Source organism: Musca domestica, unplaced genomic scaffold (assembly GCF_030504385.1).
Source record: "Musca domestica strain aabys unplaced genomic scaffold, Musca_domestica.polishedcontigs.V.1.1 1, whole genome shotgun sequence".
NCBI lineage: Eukaryota > Metazoa > Arthropoda > Insecta > Diptera > Muscidae > Musca > Musca domestica.
Window position 1 is genome coordinate 42,350,340 of NW_026712114.1, and position 20,449 is coordinate 42,370,788.

The 20,449-nt window shown below is 32.6% G+C and overlaps 1 protein-coding gene across 6 annotated transcripts in view; it reads left to right on the forward strand.

Moving 5' to 3' along the window:
- Window positions 1-1,871: 1,871 nt before the first annotated feature.
- The window catches only part of LOC101892905 (protein Skeletor, isoforms B/C), a 32,973-nt gene continuing 14,395 nt past the window's right edge, over window positions 1,872-20,449 (forward strand). For 4 of the 6 annotated variants that reach the window (XR_009342338.1, XR_009342334.1, XR_009342339.1 and 1 more), the window contains exons 1-5: window positions 1,873-2,028; window positions 2,187-2,330; window positions 17,061-17,210; window positions 17,327-17,677; window positions 19,213-19,472. Coding sequence is in view for 2 of the 6 variants with exons in the window: in XM_005182895.4 (XP_005182952.1) it covers window positions 2,270-2,330; window positions 17,061-17,210; window positions 17,327-17,677; window positions 19,213-19,472 (822 nt within the window). In the remaining 4 variants the exon portion in view is untranslated. Of the gene's footprint in view, window positions 2,037-2,186; window positions 2,331-17,060; window positions 17,211-17,326; window positions 17,678-19,212; window positions 19,473-20,449 lie in introns of all 6 variants that reach the window. The other 2 variants (XM_011293984.3, XR_009342340.1) reach the window with 2 other exon arrangements.

The window sequence follows — 20,449 nt, forward strand, 5'->3', positions numbered from 1 at the left end:
GGTCGAAAATATATGTGGGAGCTATATCCAAATCTGAAACGATTTCAATATAATTTGGCAAAGTTATTTTTGTTTCAAATTCCGTTACGCATTCCAAATTTGGAGACTGTATCTATAATCGATCAATAGTTATGTGCATATAAAATCTAAATTTTTGGAAATCACCTCCGATTCTGATGCGATAGCTCCAGTTCCAAGTGGAATTTCAACAAGTAAAAAAGCAGTAAGCTCGGCCGGGCCGATCTTTGAATACCCTCCGCCATTTAGAACGATTTTGGCAATTTTCAAAAAAATAAAATCCGTTAAATATTCTGTTAAAATAATAAAAATACCGAATGTAGCCGTTATATTAGGGTCTATACGACGACGTGTCACAAACCATTACAATATTCAAATGCGAAACGTGAATAAAAAAAATTCGGTGAATAATGTCGCTAAAATCATCAAAATACCGAATATCGGGAGGTATCGTTATATGGGGGCCATACGAAGACGTGGACCTGCACAGACAATTTTCTGTCATAGGCTGTAGTATCCATTACGAATTTCAAACACCAAATTTGAAACAATTCCGGTGAAAAATGTCGCTGAAATCATCAAAATACCGAAAGAACGTAGGTGCCGTTATATGGGGGCTATACGAAGACGTGGACCTGCACAAACAATTTTCTGTAGCATCCATTACGAACTTCAAATGACAAATTTGAAAGATATCCGGCGAATAATGTCGCTAAAATCACCAAAATACCGAAAGAAGGTAGGTGCTTTATGCAGACATAATACACATTTGAATAAACATTTATCAACCTACTTTATTTCGTTCGGAAGCTAGAGTGATTTTCACAGACGGACGGACGGAAATCGCTAAATCGACATAGAATTTTTATGCTGATCAAGAATATATATACTTTGTTGGGTCTAAAATGTATATTTCGAGGTGTTACAAACGAAATGAAGAACTTAATGTTCGCTCCATACTATGGTGGAGGGTATAAAAAATGTATATAGCATATGTTACATTCGGGCGATGTTGTAGTATACTTGAAAATTTCACGAAAATTTGTTCAGCGGTTTTCGAGTCCATAAATTACAAACAACAAAGAAACATACAAACATTTTCCTCATTTAAAGATATAGATATATACGGATAATATCTTGAATGTATTAAATATTTTGAAAAAGAAGCATGATAGTCCTAAAAATGTCTTTGAAAATCTTTGATTATAGCTCTGTTAGTCGTTGATATTTTGAGGAAATGACCACGATTATTTCTTTGATAGCCTTGAAAAAATCTCAAGAAACATGAAGAGGAATCATGACTGATTTTTTTTTTTAAATTATGTAATTCCACTAATAGAGCTCATAGGAATTGCTTTTAAAAAGTTCTTACAAATCCTCGATGAAAGAGCCTGCAAAAAAATGTACCTCAAAACAATCCAAAATTATGTCTTTCTAATTAACATATGTTTTTCCCTTATACCGTTCATCAAAAGCCTATGACTCTTATAAACATTTTGTATCGTATCTCTGGCAGGGTACATTACTATTCATGTTGCTTGAACTTTGTGCCATGCATTTGTTTTATTTTGTTTCATCTTTGGTTTTGTGCAAAGAAATGGAGTTTGGAGAATAAAACAAAACTACATCGTGTACGAATGAATGTACAGGCAAAAAATAACACATTATATTGTGTCCAGACAACTCAAATACGAACACCAACAACCTGATGGCTGGCTGACTGGCATCAAAAACTAGCCAGCAAAAGCTAAACAGGCAGCGGCAAATCAACGGACCAACCAGCGAGTCAGCCAGCCAACCATCTAGTCAGTTAGCCAGCATCTGTAAGAGCCAAGTTATTATTAAGTTGGCATTTAAATTGTCAGTACGGTTTGGGTGTTCGCAGTGATCGGTTGGATAAAAAAGAAGTGAGCTCCGCGAAATAAAACGCTAAACTGGTCCTAAAAATTTAATTTATTTTAAGTTTCAAGTTTTTTTTGTGACAATTTGCAAATTCTTATATCATTGGATGTAAGCAAGTAAAACCAAAGGAATACAAGTGATAACAAAAGGATGTTCAAATCCCTAAAAGAAAAGAAAAAATAATATTTTGAAAATACAAAAAAGGAAATTCTGCAAAAGTGATTTATTTTCATTAAAGTTGTTTTTATTTTCTCAATTTTTTATAGTTTGTGTAAAAGAAAAATCCTTTAACGGTCGCAAAAGGACCTTAAAAATAAATCGAGAGAAATAAATACAAAACATTGCCAAAATGTTAAATTCTCTGATAGCACCCAAAATGCTGTATGCATTTGGATTTATCTGTTTAAGTTGTAAGTATAAAATATTTATGCAAATAAACAAAAAAAAAAAACTTTTTTGTTAAATCACAAAAAATAAATAAAAATCCCCACCCCATCACAGTTCCACCAAACAAATCATGCAAAAAAAAAAAGACTGTCGGATTTGTTATTCTCCCACAGATTAAAACAAAATAATTTAAGTTTCATTGTTGTTGTAACATTTGAAACAACACAATTAGCGAAAAAAAAGTTGTATTGTTTTTTTTCGGTTGTTTATCTTGTGGGGGTACCACAAACAAAAGACTTAAGACACGAACTTTACCGCTGCTGCTGCTAATGCCGCTGTCTTACAAAGTAACCTCGATTGTATCAAGGGGCAGCTGTTTTATTTTTTACTTTAGTTGTTGGTTTTGCCCCTTTATTTTTCTGCTTTTGGCTTTGAATATTCAAATATCTTGAATGCATACTATTAATTTATGTCTTTATATTCAGTATTCAAGTTCGAATCAATTTTCCTTGATATCATTTTGAAGAAGACCTTCTACTTCTGATGTTGATGATGATTGACATCTGCAATTCTAGCGTTTAACTTTTTTTCCGTTCAATAATTGGATTGGTCGATTTGGGTCAGGAACTAAGTCGAAAATGATAATTATAATTGATAAAAACAGGTACATGATGAAACCATTTTCATGTTACAGTTCAACGATTTTTGATTGACTTTTATAGCAATGATTTAAGACTAGGACTTATTGGCCTTTTTAGGTCTGCGTTTTTTTAATGAAAATAAGAACTACATATTTAATTTTTCGTTGGGACTTTCCAACTTCATCAGGGATCATTGATTTTACATATGTAAATATAAACATTGGTAAATGTTAACGAAATCGATGTATTAATAAAATAAATTAGGATCAACTTGAGCATTATAACATCGAAAATAATTCAATGTAAATTGAATTAGAACATATCAATCAGTTTTGCCGACAAATTTATTGTTATTAAGATTTCAGATGAAATGGACCAACTTAAAATTTGTTTTATAGAAATGTCCCTGATCCGAACAGGGAATTACGTTCAAAAGGTTCTTTACTTAATATTCTGATAGAGGCACAATCCCTCTGTATGATATGGCTGTACAAAAATATTGTGTAATGGATTTTGTTCAATCCTTAAAAAGGGTGTACGATGTAGTTTTCTAAGCATCGGATGTTTGTTGGCCGGTAAAACTACGATGTGCGAACGCCAGACCAAGATTGCCAAAGAATATAACTGATCATAGTTTTATAAAAATACTGAATTTTTTATTTTCATATTTTTTTTATTTTCTGGTACCGCTCCGGTACCAGTAAGAATGACCCTATGTCATACTTCATATCTCACCTAATATAAACAGAATTTTTGAGATGTGCGACATTTGAAAAAAAAAACAGAGAACAATTTAAAATGTTTGTGATTTTTAATTTGTCAAAATGTTTGTATGGAGCTATCGAAAGTGTTTTTTGAAAATGTTATTTTGACTAACATTGGCTACATCGGACACCCCACTGGCTTTACATGAAAGATATGCATAAAATATTACATGCCATATAAAACTTAAGAAATTATTCAATGTAGTTCAAACTGGGAAAATAGATTTGTACTTGCCCCGCAAATGGGAAAAAATCATAGCCACATATAAAATGAATGAAGTCCAAGTTTTGGCATAAATATTCTTCATCGCAATATTGTTATCAGATTTAGGTGAGAAGCCAAACTTAAACACCATACATTTCAGCTGCTACCTCTTCCCCAAATAGTCAAAATATGAAATATCATGTTTCTCGTATAAGCTCATGTTAGCACGCTACTCAAATTTTTGACCGGGTTTTAAGATTAACTTCATGGACTCACTATTCTGTCACTACTCTCTCTAGTCATAAAAACTAAGAAAAAACAGGTGAAAAGCAGCTAATCTAAGCCGAACTTTTAATACCCTCCACCATTTGAAAGGAACTTAAATATTTGCTAAAAAAAAATCCAAAAACTACCACTTAAATGAAAACCATTATATGGTGAATATGCGAAGACGTGGACCTGCTTACGAAATTTTTTGTCATAGGCTGTAGTACTCATTACGAACTTCAAATATGAAATTTAAAACGATTCCTGTTAATAATGTTGCTGAAATCATCAAAATACCGAATATCGGGAGGTATTGTTATATGGGGGCTATACGAAGACGTGGACCTGCACCGACAATTTTCTGTCTTAGGCTGAAGTATTCTTTTTGAATTTCAAATACAAAATTTGAAACAATTGCGGTCAATATTGTTAATAAAATCATCAAAATTCCGAAAAATGGGAGGTACCATTATATGGGGGCTATACCAAAACGTGGACCTGCATGACCCATTTTCAATACCAAAAGTCCTGCAGACATAATACACATTTAAGTAAAATTGTTTACCCTCCATAGTATGGAACTCTATGTCGATTTAGCGACGTCTGTCCGTCTGTGGAAATGACTGTGGAAATGAAGTAGGTTCGGAAGCTAGAGTCATTTCCACAGACGGACGGACATCGCTAAATCGACATAGAATTCTATGCTGCGTGGTGTAACATGTATATTTGGAGGAGTTACAAACGGATTGACAAACTAAATATACCATCCATACTATGGTGGAGGGTATAATTAGGAAATATTTTCTCGTTTCTATTTTTGCTCAAAATGGATGCAAATATTTCCTTAAAATATATAATTTTATGACCAATGCATGTTTAGAATATATTGTCTTGCTATGATCCCAAAAATGGATCATATAGGTCCACGTTTTGGTATAGCCCCCCATATAACTGTACCGTTAGGTTTAAGGTGTTTTGAGCGTTTTTTTAATTTAAACCAAATTTGTTACAAATTAGCAGTTTTTTTAGTATGTAGGAAATACACTTGTAGAGCACCAAGTTTTGGCATATAGCCCATATAACTATACCTTCATATATTCGTTATTTTGATGATTTGTGTCACACTTTGTAAGGGAATATTTTAAAATTTAGTACTTTGAGTTAGTAATGAATATTTCCTTCTATGACAGAAAACTATCTACTACGGACCCACGTTCTCGTATGACCTCCATCTTACGTTACCTCTCTATGTTAGGTATTTTGATCTCATTATTTCAAATGGGTATGTCGATGATCTAGCAGAAAATTGCTATACAGGTCCATTTTTTTCATATAGCCCCCATATAACATTACCACACGAAATTCTGCATTTTACAATTTTAACGGCATTTTTTCAGTTATTGCAAGTTTCGATCTGGACGAACTTAGCTTCTTTTTCACTTATTTACTTGGTATCCCTTCATTGCCTAAAGAAGAAAGAATATTTTGAGATCATTCTTAGAAATGAGCAGGGTAGAATTAAAAACGTAATCCTATTTTCAAAATATGTAATGACATCCTTTACCTTTGTCTTTGACTGGAGCAGCGAAATTTTTCAATATTTCATTCCACTTGCTCTATATTTACGCTCTCTGTCATACCAATAGAATTCAATAGAACTTTTTCACTTATTTACTTGGTATCCCTTCATTACCTAAAGAAGAAAGAATATTTTGAGTTCATTCTTAGATATGAGCGGGGTAGAATTTAAAACGTAATCCTATTTTCAAAATATGTAATGACATCCTTTATTTTGGACTTTGACTGGAGCCTCGAAATTTTTCAAAATTTCATTCCACTTGCTCTATATTTACGCTCTCTGTCATACCAATAGAATTCAATAGAACAATATTTCACAATTAAATATTTTCTTATATCTCAAATATCTAATTATATACGTCAACCTACTCTGAACCAATGCGAAGGCCAATGGCCTTTTTCGCTCATATACCCAAAGGGTGGCATAAAGATTTTTTTTTTGAAATTGTTATTTTTTTCTAGTATTTTTTACCCTTTCTTTTATCGCATTTTTATTTTGATTTTTGTAGGAGTTACAGCTTTTAATCTTGAATTGTGACATAAATCAAGAAAAAATTATATTGAGTTAAAGAAGCACTTAAATACTTCAAACCATACTTGATCTTGCGCAGAAATCTGGCACTGACATATGCATATGTTATATTATTTTTGTGCAATAATTTTTTACATTCATACTTAAAATAAAATAAATAAAACACTTACTTCACTTTCTCAAAACTGCATTTTTTTTAAGTCTGACACCTTTGGAAAGTCAATTTCATTGAGCATTAAAAATATTCGCTGTTGAATTTTCGTATTTTTTACATTTCAACTGCTAAATGCTATGTAATGATCATTCAAGATGGTAGGCTTCTACCATGTCCTAATCTCTAAACTCATAAAAAAGTTGGCGTCGATTGGTCTATAATTGTGAGCTGTAAAATAACTGGAAATACAGGAAAATAAATAGTTTTTGAACCAGTAAGGAAAAGTTCTAAAGTCTGTCGTGGGCTCCCGTAACAAAAAAGTTTATATTGGGACATAATGTGAATGATATGACTTCGTTAAGAAGAAAATATTAATTAAAGCGATAGATATACCAGACAGAGTTTCACCAAATGGAAAAAAATCTATTTAATATGAAACAAGTAAAAAAACAGTAAGTTCGGCCCGGCCGAATATCCTCCCCAATATGGAATGAATTTGGCAATTTTCAAAAAAATAAAATCCGTTAAATATTCTGTTAAAATCTATTAAAAATACCAAATGTAGCCGCCTATACGACGACGTGGACCTGAATGGGGAACTTTTATCATAAGCCACTAGAATATTCAAATGCGAAACTTAAAAAAAAAAAAAATGGTGTATAATGTAGCTAAAATTATCAAAATACCGAATATAAGGAGGTACCGTTATATGGGGCTATACGAAGACGTGGACCTGCACAGATAATTTTCTGTCCTAGGCTGTAGTATTCACCACGAACTTTAAATACCAAATTTGAAACATTTTCGATGAATAATGTCACTTAAATCATCAAAAAAAGGGCTATATCAGAACGTGGACCTACATGGCCCATTTTCAATACCAAAAGTCCTGCAGACATAATGACATTTGATTAAAATTTAAAAAAACCTACTTAATTTTGTTCGGATGCTAGTGATAACCGTGATTCCCACAGGGATAGACGGACGGACATCGCTAAATTGACATAGACTTTTATGCTGATCAAGAATATATAATTTGTGCGGTCTAAAATGTATATTTCGAGGTGTTACAAACTGAATGACAAACTTAATATACTCTCCATACAATGGCGAAGGGGATATAAAAATCTATTCAATTTGGGCTAAAATTATATATATTTTGGGCAATAACCGTAAAAATCTGAACAGATCTCTATAAAATTTGGCAGAGGTATTTTCGTTTTGTACCGGAGCTATAGCTATATCTGAACCGAAATATTACGCATGTGAGGGACTTGAAGTCCCAAATCGGATGAAACATATATATGAGAGCTATAGCTATATCTGTGCCGATTTTTGCCAAATTCGAAGTAATTGTTTTTTAGGATGAATTCAGTTGGAATTACCAAAATGCAGCCCATTTGGTGCACAATAAACCTGCTATCGGGTAAATATATGTATTGGAGCTATATCCAAATCTCATCCAATAGCGATAAAATTTGACAGAGGTATTTCTGAGCTGTATCTGATATGTGATACCAAAGATCATTGTTGTGAATAAATATTACGCACGTGTGGGACTTGAAACATCAAATCCGATGAACAATTTATATGGGAGCTATAGCTATGTCTGAACCTATTTTCACCAAAATTCTAAGTACTTGCTTTCGGTCTGAATTTGGTTGCATTTGCTAAATGTCAGGTCATTTAGACTGATATTGGTCATTTGGTGCACAATTAACCCGAAATCGGTTGAAGATATATATATAGGAGCTATATATAAACCGAATCTCACTAATTAAAGTAGGGCTCATTCTTGGGCCAAACAAATATTGTTTTCAAAATTTCATCTCAATCGGATAATAAATGCGACTTGATCTCAAAAAATATATATTTACATAGTTTTAATATTTTTCACAATCCGTCAAACTTAAGCATATCGTCTTTGTATACCTCGGAACAACTTTGTTTGAACAAACATTCACTTAAATAGTCACGAAACTCAAGAACAAATTGATTGAGATATTGAGTCGGCATTAAGACAATAAATAAACAATCAGCAAAAATTCCATCTAAATCCGAAAAGTCTAGAAGAATATTCTCAAAAAAAAAAAAACATAGTCATCGATCACAACAATTTATTGGGACCTCGATTTAAATAATAACAAATGTCACACTGAAAACTAATCTAATGAAAATCTTATCTAAAAAACTTTCGCGAACCAATTCTAAAATGTGACACAGATTTTATTATTAAATTCTAAATCGTCATTAGGAGATTAAATACACTTTCATAAGCAAATAAAAGAATACCAAAACAGATATTCATAAATGTTTGAAAGAGACACCCATCAAATTATAGCATATTGACCTGTACGAAGAAAAGATCTAGAAAAGAATCGAAATGCGATGACTTCTGGGCAATAAAACGGGTTATAAATTAAGAGCTTCAGGCCCGCATGTATTGAAAACATTCGATATTCCAAAACATTAATTTGCATATTAATTTATCATTTTTAATTTATACACTACACTATGATATTAATATTGGAAAAAAAATTCGCACACTTCAGATAGATTGTGAAAAATGACCGTTATTTGTGCAAAGAATGAAGCAAGTGGCAAGCAAAATTTTAATTAATTGGAACATTGATCTCTAATCGAAAAAGTCGGTCTGTCTGTCCGTCCGTCTTCAGGCCAACGACATTCATTGGTATTCCATCTATGTTGACATTTAAATAACACCTTTTAGCTCGAAACTGACTAGTGGGTCACAAAGAAACACACACACATACACTCGTATATATGTGTGTATTGGTCTTGGTGTCTGTAGTTGTAAATATGCATCTGGGCCATTGCAATGTCGTTTTATTGGTTTCTAGTTTTAGTGGATTTTATGCAACTTTAAACGACTTTAAAAATTATTATCATTAGCCTCGTTGAACCTTCAGCGTTGGTACGTACATACATACATGCATATATGAAGAGTTCGTTAGTTATGTGTATGGTTTGACTTGAATTTTATTTTTGAAACTTGTTTTTATGTGAATATCATTGTGGTGTTGTATTTTAATGACCAGTTAGTGTGATCTTTAACTAATATTTAGCTTGGTTTCTTCTTGTATTGAAAATAATTACAAGTGCTTATAACTGTTTAGTTTCAATCGCATGATGACAAAATGTTGGTAAATGGTGACCTTGTGAAATATCAGATAAGCACTTAAAGAAGGAAATAAGCTTTCAGAAATCTATTTTTTTTAGAAAATTTTGAAATTTCAAGAAAATTTTCAGAAAATGTTGAAATTTCAGTTATATTGTAACAGGTCGATAAATTTATCGACCATGGTCCTGTGATCATAAAGCATCCACCTATGATAATTAAAGAAAGTTAAAAGAGGACTATAACAAAATAAAAACCTGCATATTTTCCAATTTTAAAGTAACTACAATCTACTTTCGTTAAATCCAAAAATTCTCTAACAACCTTTCTAAATAAAAACCAGTAAGGAAAGGTCAAAAGTCATGCGGGGCCGACCGTAGTAGAGCTCCCGTAACAAAAAGTTTATATTTGGAATTTATGTGAAGTAGATTATACCAACTATGAACCAAATAACATATCATGCACTGACTTCGATAAGGACAAGGGTACCAGACCGAGTTTCACCAAATAGTGAAATTCTGTTGAATATGAAACAATTACACAATTACATATATGGTGAGCAATAGCCTCAAAAATCTGAATCCTGGTATCGGATAAAGATATATATATGGGAGCCATATACTAATCTGAACCAGTCTCGATAAAATTTGACAGAGGTATTTTCGAGCTTTATCTGATGTCCGGTACCAAATATGAGTATCATTCTTCTGAAGTGCATATTACGCATGTGGGGGACCTCAAACCCCAAATCGGATGAAACATATATATGGGTGCTATAGCTATATCTGAACCAATTTTCACTAAAATTTGATATACTTGTTTTTAGGCTCAATTCCGTCGTAAGTGCCAAATTCCATCCGATTTGGACTAATATTACACGTTTTATACACGTATAAAAGGGAAATCGGACAAAGATATATATGGGAGATATATCCAAATTTGAACCGATCTCGATAAAATTTAGCAAAGGTATTTCTGAGATGTATCTGATATATTTTCCCAAATATCGTTGTTACAGAGTGCATATTACTGCTGTGGATAACGAATATAACAAATCTGATGAAATATATATATATATATATATATATATATATATATATATATATATATATATATATATATATATATATATATATATATATATTCCAATGGGATTTGTCCTTAGGTTAAACAAAATGTGCAAAGTTTCATCTGGATCGGGCAATAAATGCGACCTGTACTTTGTTTATATAATTGCATGGATGGACGGACATGTATAAATCGACTCAGGATGTGATTCTATGCAGATCATCAATCGGTCTATCTCGTTTCCTTTTGCCTGTTACAAACAAATGAACAAATACATAATACCCTGACCATCTTGTGATGTAGGATATAAAAAGTAATAACTGTTTTAAAGTGGGATCTCATATACCATTTTTATGCCCTCCACCTTGGGAAGGAGGGTATATTAACTTTGTCATTCCGTTTGCAACATCCCTAAATATTTGTTGTGGACCCCATAAAGTGCATATATTCATAGTCAGCATACAATTCTTATTCGAAATAACGATGTCCGTTAGTCTGGCTGTCCGTCCGTCTGTTGAAATAACGCTGCAGCCCACATTTTTTGACGTAAAGCGTCTAAATTTAGAAGAACAATTAGTATTGTGTCTAGGATAGTTGGTATTGAAAATGAGATATATCGGTCCACGTTTTGGTATAGCCCCCATATAACGCTACCTACTGATATTCGGTGCTTTGAGGACTTTTGCCACATTTGTTCGCAGATTCGTCTAAAAATTGGCATTTGTAGGTCATAATGGTTTCTATCTCTGTTGGCCGTTTTTTGTAACCCCATAAAGCGGTACCCCTCCATATATTCGGTATTTTGATGATTTTTGCAACAATTTCCCACGAATTTGTCTAAAAATTCGTATTTGTGGCTCATATTGGCCTCTAATATTTCCATTACCCTAAGGTGTAGGGTATTGAAAGGTCTCCCCGGCCGAACTATTGTTTTTTAATTTTTTTATTTTTCAAGATAAACATTTTTTTTTTGCATTTTTGTGGCCTTCTGAAACAAAATCATATTTATACAAGTCAAACTGTATGCACATATTCTAAAACAAAAGATTTCTATCCTTTTTTATTTGCTTAAGTAATTTATCATAGAACGAAACAATTTAAACAATTCCCTACGTGAATTGCACTCAAAAAAATAAATAAATAAGTAAAATGGGGCGTTGATATATTCACCCGTCAAACAGAAGATTATAATAATTAATGAAGTAATCTGAGAAAAAGAAAAATAAATTACAGCCTCACTCAAACAATTTCTTGTTGCCCAACAAATTTGTTCAGTTCAATTGATTTCGTTCCCCTCCCCTCTGAAAAAAGATAATAAATTAAATGAAATAAAAGACAACCAATAATAAAAAAGACATAAACAAACATGCATTCAAAAGACATACGATTTGTTGTAAATCATGTTTGCTATTAAAGTAATAAATTTTATATTTATTCAACGAACTGGACAACATGTTTAATTTATTTATTTTGCAAAAAAAAAAAAAACTCCCACCCAATCACACAAAAAACACAAGACACCAGCAGCGGCAAGCCGTGGCGTTAAAATTAAAAATAGCCTTTACCTTGAATTGAAAAAAAAAGAGAATTGCACATGTGCGGTTTTTATATTTAATGGACATTGTCGATTTAGAGTTTGTCCCTAACACACTGACATACTAAATGCTGATAGAGATATTTAAATTAAATAAGACTATAAATTAAAAGAAATTATGGAGTGCATTGCAAAACGTAAAGTGAAAATATAACTAAGTTAAGGCTAAAGTTATGTTATATTAAAAGTTATTAAGAACTTTTCTGATGTGCTTAAAAAAAAAGTAAATAAACATGCGATTTGATTGTTTTGTTCTCCAAAACCCCTAATTTTCTTTGATTTCTATGGTTGTTGCAGTATACGTAGCTCGAAAGGAAGACAAGAAATTTAGGAAGTATTTTTTATACCCTCCGCCATTCTTTGTTATCCGTTTGTAATTCCTCGAAATATTCATAATACACCCAACAAAGTATATATATTCTGGATCAGCGTAAATTTCTAAGACGATCTAGCGGTGTCTGTCTGTTTTAATCACGCTATCTTTCGAACGAATTGAGATAGAAGGCTAAAATTTTGCATACATGCATAGTTTACCAGTAGGCAGGTTAAGTTCGTAAATGGGCCATGTAGGTCCACGTCTTTGTATAGCCCCCATACAACGGTAGCTCCATATATTCGGTATTTTGATGATTTCAGAAACATTATTCACCGAAATCGTTTCAAATTTCGTATTGAAAAATCTTAATGGGTACTACAACCTTTGTAAAAAAAAAAAATCGTATACAGATCCTCCTCTTCGTATTTAAAGTTCGTAATGTCTATGACAAAAAATGTCGTAAGCAGGTCCACGTCTTCGTATAGTTTCCATATAACGGTTTTCATTAGGTGTGTCTGATTACTTTTCCATCAAGAATTGTCCAGCAACTTCTTTCTGAGAGAGTAAGGTAGTTTTATTCTCTTTTGCAAGGAAAATGCGAAAAGTAAACAGACGGTATTCCTGCGGAAACTTGCAACTAATCAGCTGATTTGTCAAAACAAACCAATTTGTCCCCCATTAAAAGAGTTAAAATAAAGGAAGCACCACCAATTTTACAAGGTATATAAATGAACAGAAAATAGGCAATAAAATAAAAATATGAGCTCTTAGAGAAAAATAGATTTGATGTGTTCCCCGGAATCCTTTAAACCTGTTGCTAATGGCGTTTGTCTAAAAATGTTGGAAATACTCTTTCATTTTCTTATTACATATTAATATTTATGTTTTTCACATTTTGTTAAGATGTTCTCCAAAAACATTTAGTCTTGCTTATTCCAAAACAATATTTTCAAATTGAATGCACAAACAGAAATAAATAAACAATAGAAAACATCTGATTAAATGTCGATGAATGAGAAGAAGAAGAGTTGCAAGAGATTGCAAGAAGAAATTTGTCCAGCAAGAATTTGCAAACTCTCATTGAAAGAACTGTCAAAATTTCTCTCTCTAACCGCTCTCTTTTGCAGAACTTTCGGGTTAACAGACGACTTCCAGCAACAATTTGTAACAATTGTTACAAATTTTAGAGTAACCAGACACACCTATTTATTAAAAGTTCGGCCAACCTTAGCTGTTTTTTACTTGTTTTTATTAAATAAAGGAAATTACAAATACTTCTTTATTTACTTTGAGTTGTAAAGATATTCAAGAAGGTATTTGACATTCCACAATGAACTGCGCTGCATGAGATTGAATAATTATTATTAGCTTAATTATTATTTTTTTAATGTGAATAAATTAATTTTGCATAAATACTATCAATGAACGAACAAAAAGTTTCCATTGAAAATTGAGAATATCTAAAAAAGTTAGTTTGTGTTAGTTAATATCAGGTTGAAGTGCTAATATAATTCCTACAGTATTATTTCCGATCAAAAAATAAGTTGGTTTCTCAAATGTGTTTAACAATAGACACAGTTTTCAATTATGTTTTTAATTTAGTCCATTTTTGTATACGTTGTTGGTCCCTTTACATTAGAAATAATACTCATGCAACATTTCGAAATTCGTGATATATTCCTTTTGCAATTAACACTTTTAATACCTTCCACCATACTTTAAGGATTTTTTCTTTTCTAACTCCTTGAAACCAGTAAGGAAAAGTCAAAAGTCGGGCGGGGCCGACTATTTGATACCCTACACCATTATGCATATTTAGTAGATCTCCCATAACAAAAGAATTTATAATTTATCATACCACCTGATAGGTTGGCTTTAGAGCAGTTATAGTTTGCTATAGAGTTCATTATATCACATGGAGAAGGATTATATTAAAAAAATACATATCGCAGCCGAGTTGCTCAAAATGGAAACGTACGTCCCGAAATGAACTTCATTTGGGCTGATATTAGCCATTATTTTCACAATAAACCTGAAATCAGATTAAGGAAATATATGGGAGCTACATCCAAATCTTAGCCGATCTCGATTAAATTTGGCTATGGTATTTCCGAGCTTTATAAGATATTTGGTACCAAATATAATTGTTGTCTTATGCATATTACGAAGGTGAAAGGTGAAACATATATATGGGAGCTATAGCTATATCTGAACCGATTATCTCCAAATTTGATGTACTTGCTTCTAGACTGAACTCGGTCGGATGTATCAAACTTCATGACTTTTGGACTGATATTGACCATTCGGTGCACAATTAACCCGAAATTGGTTGAAGATATATGTGGGAGCTATGTCCAAATCTCAACCGATCTTGATAAAACTTGGCAGAGGTATTTCAGGTCTGTATCTGATACCAAACATAATTTTTGTAGGGTGCATTTTACGAATGTGAGGGACTTAAACATCAAATGTGATGAAACATATATATGGGAGCTATAGCTATATCTGAACCGATTTCCAAATTTATGGTACTTGATTTTTGACTGAAATCTTTCGAATATGCCAAAATTCAGGTCATTTGGACTGATATTGGCCATTTGGTGCACAATTAACCTAAAATCGTTTGAGAATATATATGTGAGCCGTATCCAAATCTGAACTGATCACGACAAAATTTGTCAGAGGTATTTTCGAGCAGTATCTGATATCCGCAATCAAATATCATTCTTCTGGAGTGCATATTACGCAACCAAATTCCGACTGCTGTAATTTCTAAGCCACTCGTCCCACAACCAATAAATAGCTCGTGAGCGGAAAATATCGAAATATTCCATTCGACAAATATTGAAAAATGAGCTCGGGGTAAAGCTATTGAAATTCCAAGAGCAAGGACGTACACCGCAACAGAAAGAAAATAGACTCAAAAGAGCTAAAGAGTTGTTTCGCTTGGCCGAAAGTGGTGAACTGCCGAATATGGTTAAAAATGACACTCAGCACGCGCCGACCAAGAATGGTTAAAAAATGAGGTTCCTCGCTTAATATCCAGCGCATAATGGCCACCAAAATCTCCGGATACCAATCCGTTGGACTATCGTGTCTGGAGTATATTGGAAAGCAAGGGAATGGGCCAAAATACAGCAGAGTAACATTCGGCAGCGTGAGACGGTTTCATTGGCCGTTTGAAGACCATAATTCGTGCCAAAAGTGACCAATTCGAACAAATCTTAACTTATTCCAATATTTAATGCTTTCATTCAATAAATTTTAAAAATAAATTAAAAATTATGGCGTTTGACTTTGTTGCAGATTTTTTATCTTACCCTGTAGTGCATTTTAAGCTCTTACTTATCGCTCAATAACAATGCCGTACCCTTTCTACCTTTTAGAACATTGTGTACGTTTAAATTAAAATTGTTTTAAAAATTCCAAAACTTCGAAATTCGTGCTCTTAAATTTCGTTTCAACTTTTTTGTCGTTCTAGTTCAAAATAAAACATTTTGGTAGTTTTCGCCTCATTTTATTTCTTTAGAACAAAAGTAACCCTCATGGAACAACTTAAAGGTATTTCCCTTACAGCTAGATCAATAACAATGTCATGCCAAATAAAATCTTAAATAGAATCTTAACCCATTTCTTGAATTTTACATTTCAAGAGCTAAATCAGTCGATATATTCCACAATACCCCATACTACATTCGTAGAATACCCTCACCCTGATTATAAATTGTTTACCACCAAAAGAAAAAGAAAAATTCAAGATAAAACTGAATTAAATCTTTGGATTAAAGTTTATAAATTCCACATAATTTTGTACGCTTGCTGGGAATCACAAATGAATGAAGAACTGAAATGATTAATCTATGAAAAAGTAGTAAGACCTTAAACATCCAACACGTTCCCAAAAGAAAAAAAATATATAGATTTTTTATGGGTCAAGACATTCGGTTAATATTGATTTATTATATTTTTAATTTGAGCAAATTAAATGATTAATCACCAGCAATAAATTACGATTTAATAAAAAAAAACCCAAAATTCTTCAAAATAAAATATCAAAAAAGAACACTATAATCGTTCATGGCATTTCCATGGAAGAACAAAAAAAAAACATGAATTTTAAATATCAACAAATTGAAACAGTAGAAAATCATTAACAAATTTTAAATGCTACGATGATTAACAAAAAAAATACCAACTGAAATGTGCCACATGAGTTGACGAAAAAAATAATGAAACTAAAACAAGTTTGTGTCTTAAGTCTTTTGTTTTCCTAGCCATGCGCCCATATAACACTGCTGTGAAAACACATTAAAATTTAATGATGCTAAAATTCGGTTTGCTATGTTTTGTTGATGATTACGTGTGTGTGTGTGCGATGTTTTTTTTTTTTTTTTTGTTTTTGTATTTCAATAGATTTGAATATTTTCTGCGTTCTATATTTTGTAAACAAATGACGTTGATGCTAATCTCTTCTTTTTTTGTTTTTATTTCGCAGTGATTTCATACACACATGCCTCATTTCCATATTATGGCACAAAAATTGGCGCATTAAAGCGATTACATCATGGCGTTTCCGGCGATGTCTATGCCGTAGATTCCAGAACAATATTTGTGAAAAAATTCAATTATGATGGCGAAGCACCAGGTAGGTACCAACAACAACAAAAATAAAATAACACCAAAATGCCTCCGAAACAATAACCAAAATACGTATCTAATCATTAATCTTGTCGTTTTTTTTTTTGTTGTCTAATTTTTAAGCTGCCTACTTTTATGTGGGCAGTACCGGTAAGCCAAGTGCTGCTGGCGGTACTCGCCTTAGAGATGAACGTGGAGCCACCGCCTCACTGACAAAACGTTATCGCAACAAGGACATAACCCTCACTCTGCCCGAAGGCATTTCTCTCAAGGACATCAAATGGTTTTCGGTTTGGTGTGATGAATTTGCTGTGAACTTTGGTGATGTTACCATTCCCAACAATTTGGATTTCCCCCGGCCACAAAAACTCACCGGTCTAGCTGGTGTCCATGGCGTTAAATCGGATCCCATTGTTGTAGTGGATGCTCAAACATTGTTGGTGCCAAATTTCAGTTATGATGGTGAAGCACCTGGTAAGTTTACATTAAAAAATTACATTTTATTGAGTTAGGGAAACAATAAGGAAAGAACTACGAAAGCCAAATTAAATTTGGACCTCCTACACGCCAAATTTCAAAATTCCAGCCCAAATACTAATAATTATGTGAATTCCATGTATACGGATATACATTTTCATTCACCCCGTCCTTTTTGTTTTGTTCGCACTAGAAGCGACCCTCATCCCAACTTTTAGAGTTCTAGATCCACTCCTTTGTATTAACTACTTTCGGTATCTTTTAATACCTCTAATCGCAATTAGATATGGGATTTTCACCTTTTTATACCCTACACCACAAGGTGGTCAGGGTATTATGTCTTTGTGCATTTGTTTGTAACAGGCAAAAGGAAACGAGATAGACCCATAGTTCCTTTTGATGATCTGCATAGAATCACTTTCTGAGTTGATTTATGCATGTCAGTCCGTCTGTCCGTCCGTCCGTCCGTCTGTCCATGTATTCTTGTGAACAAAATGCAGGTCGCATTTATTATCCGATTGAGATGAAATTTTGCAAACAACATTTGTTTGGCCCAAGGACGAACCCTATTGAAATTGGAGATAATCGGTCAAAATTTAGATATAGCTCCCATATATATCTTCGGCCGATTTGCCTTTTATTGTGCACCAAACGTGTAATATCAGCCCGAATAGTATGGAATTTTGCCCATACAACCAAATTACGCCTGAAAATAAGTATGCCAAAATTGATCGAAATCGGTTCAGATATAGCTATAGCTCCCATATATATTGTTTATCCGATTTGTCATTTTTGTCCTCCGCAGCCGTAATATGTACTCTGTAACAACAATATTTGGGGAAATATATCAAATGCAGCTCAGGAATACCTTTGCTAAATTTTATGGAGATCGGTTCAGATTTGGGTATAGCTCCCATATATAACTTCGTCCGATTTACCATTTATTGTGCACCAAACGTCTAATATTTGTCCAAATGGGATGGAATTTGGCACTTACGACCGAATTTAGTCTAGAAGGTATTATGCCAAATTTGGTGAAGATCGGTTCAGATATAGTTATAGCTCCCATATATATTGTTCATTCGATTTATTGTATTTGTTACCCACAACCGTAATATGCACTCCGTAACAACGATATTCAGGGAAATATATCAAATACAGCTCTTTGCCAAATTTTATCAAGATCGGTTCAGATTTGGATATAGTTTCCATATATATTTTTATCCGATTTCAAATTAATTTCGCACCAAATGGGCAATACAAGTCCGAATTTAAAAGATACAAATGCTTCGGCATATTTAGTCCTTTGAACTTTAAATTATAATTATAATCATAGCGTGTATGATTGAATTCTCCCATAAAAACTTTTAATTGTTATGCGCAGCTCTACTAAATTAGCAAAGTGGTGTAGGGTATCATAAAGTCGGCCCCGCCCGACCTTAAGACTTTCTTTACTGGTTTTAATTTGTAATTAGTCTGCATTACTTGTTAATAAATATTTATTTTAATTTCCTATTTTCTTCCCTTTTTAGATGCCAAATTCTGGGTTGGTCAAGGCGATCGTCCCACACCCAACGGCCTGCGTATACCCGATGAAAATGGCAAAGAAAACCCTCTGCGTCGTTATGACCACAAAACCATTGTCCTAACATTGCCCGATGATTTGACCATTTTCGATATTGGTCATTTCGGTGTATGGTGCGAAGCGTTTACCGTTGATTTCGGCCACATTCGTATACCGAAGCCCTTGAATGTCCCACCATCGTTGAAAATGTTGGGCATTAGTCCTCAGGTAAAGAAACATGCTAATTCAATATTAAATAATTTAGATGTTTAGAGACAGCAAACACTTGAGAAGTGTTCACACTTGATGTTTTATATAACTTGACAACAACAAGCAAAAAACAAATCAATCGCAACCTAAACAAAAGATTGTCTTAGCATAGGGTTTTTACAACTATTGTGTTCTGTGTGATGATGACGATGATGATGTCTGACAGCAAGCATTTTCTATATTATTTTTATGTTTTTGTTTTTAATTTAGTTTTAAGAGAATTTGTTTTCTTACATATGTGCATTTTCTTAGATTTTCCTTCTTTCCCTATTGTTTCTATTATTTTAATATTTATTTGAGATCTGCTGTTATTTTCGTTTGAATTTTGAACAAAAGTTATGGAGCAATTAGGGGATACAATTTTGAATTTCACTCTAATAATTTTTTATTGTTAAAAAGAAAATTTTGAGTTTGGGAAATTTTGGCAGAAGTCTTATGAAAAAGTATAATTTTCTTTCTAAAGTTCGATTAACATGTTCCAAGGTGACGATTTTATTCGGCCTCTGGTTCGGAAGTAAAAAAAATTCAAGTTTTGCAACTAAAAAAACGATATTCTAAAAAGTCGTTATTTTTGTTGAAAGCAAATTTCTATTTTAAAGAAGTAGAAAAGTTTAATATTTCCTAAATCCAAATTTTTACTTATTTTTGTTAGAGAATAAGATAAAATATCTTTCAAATTTTCCTATTTTCTTGAGATTCACCTTTTGTTCAAAATCTTCTCTTCTCTTTCTGAAATTCTATATTTATACACTTCAACCAAATCCTATCAAATATATTTTTTATATATACATTAAGGTCATTTTTTATTTAAGTTAATTATTTTATAATTTTTTTGTAATAAACAAATCATTGTTTTCTATAAATAAAATGAAAAATATGAAAAACAAAATTAACAACTTGTGTTTGAATATGCAAAATGGTTTTATATATAATTT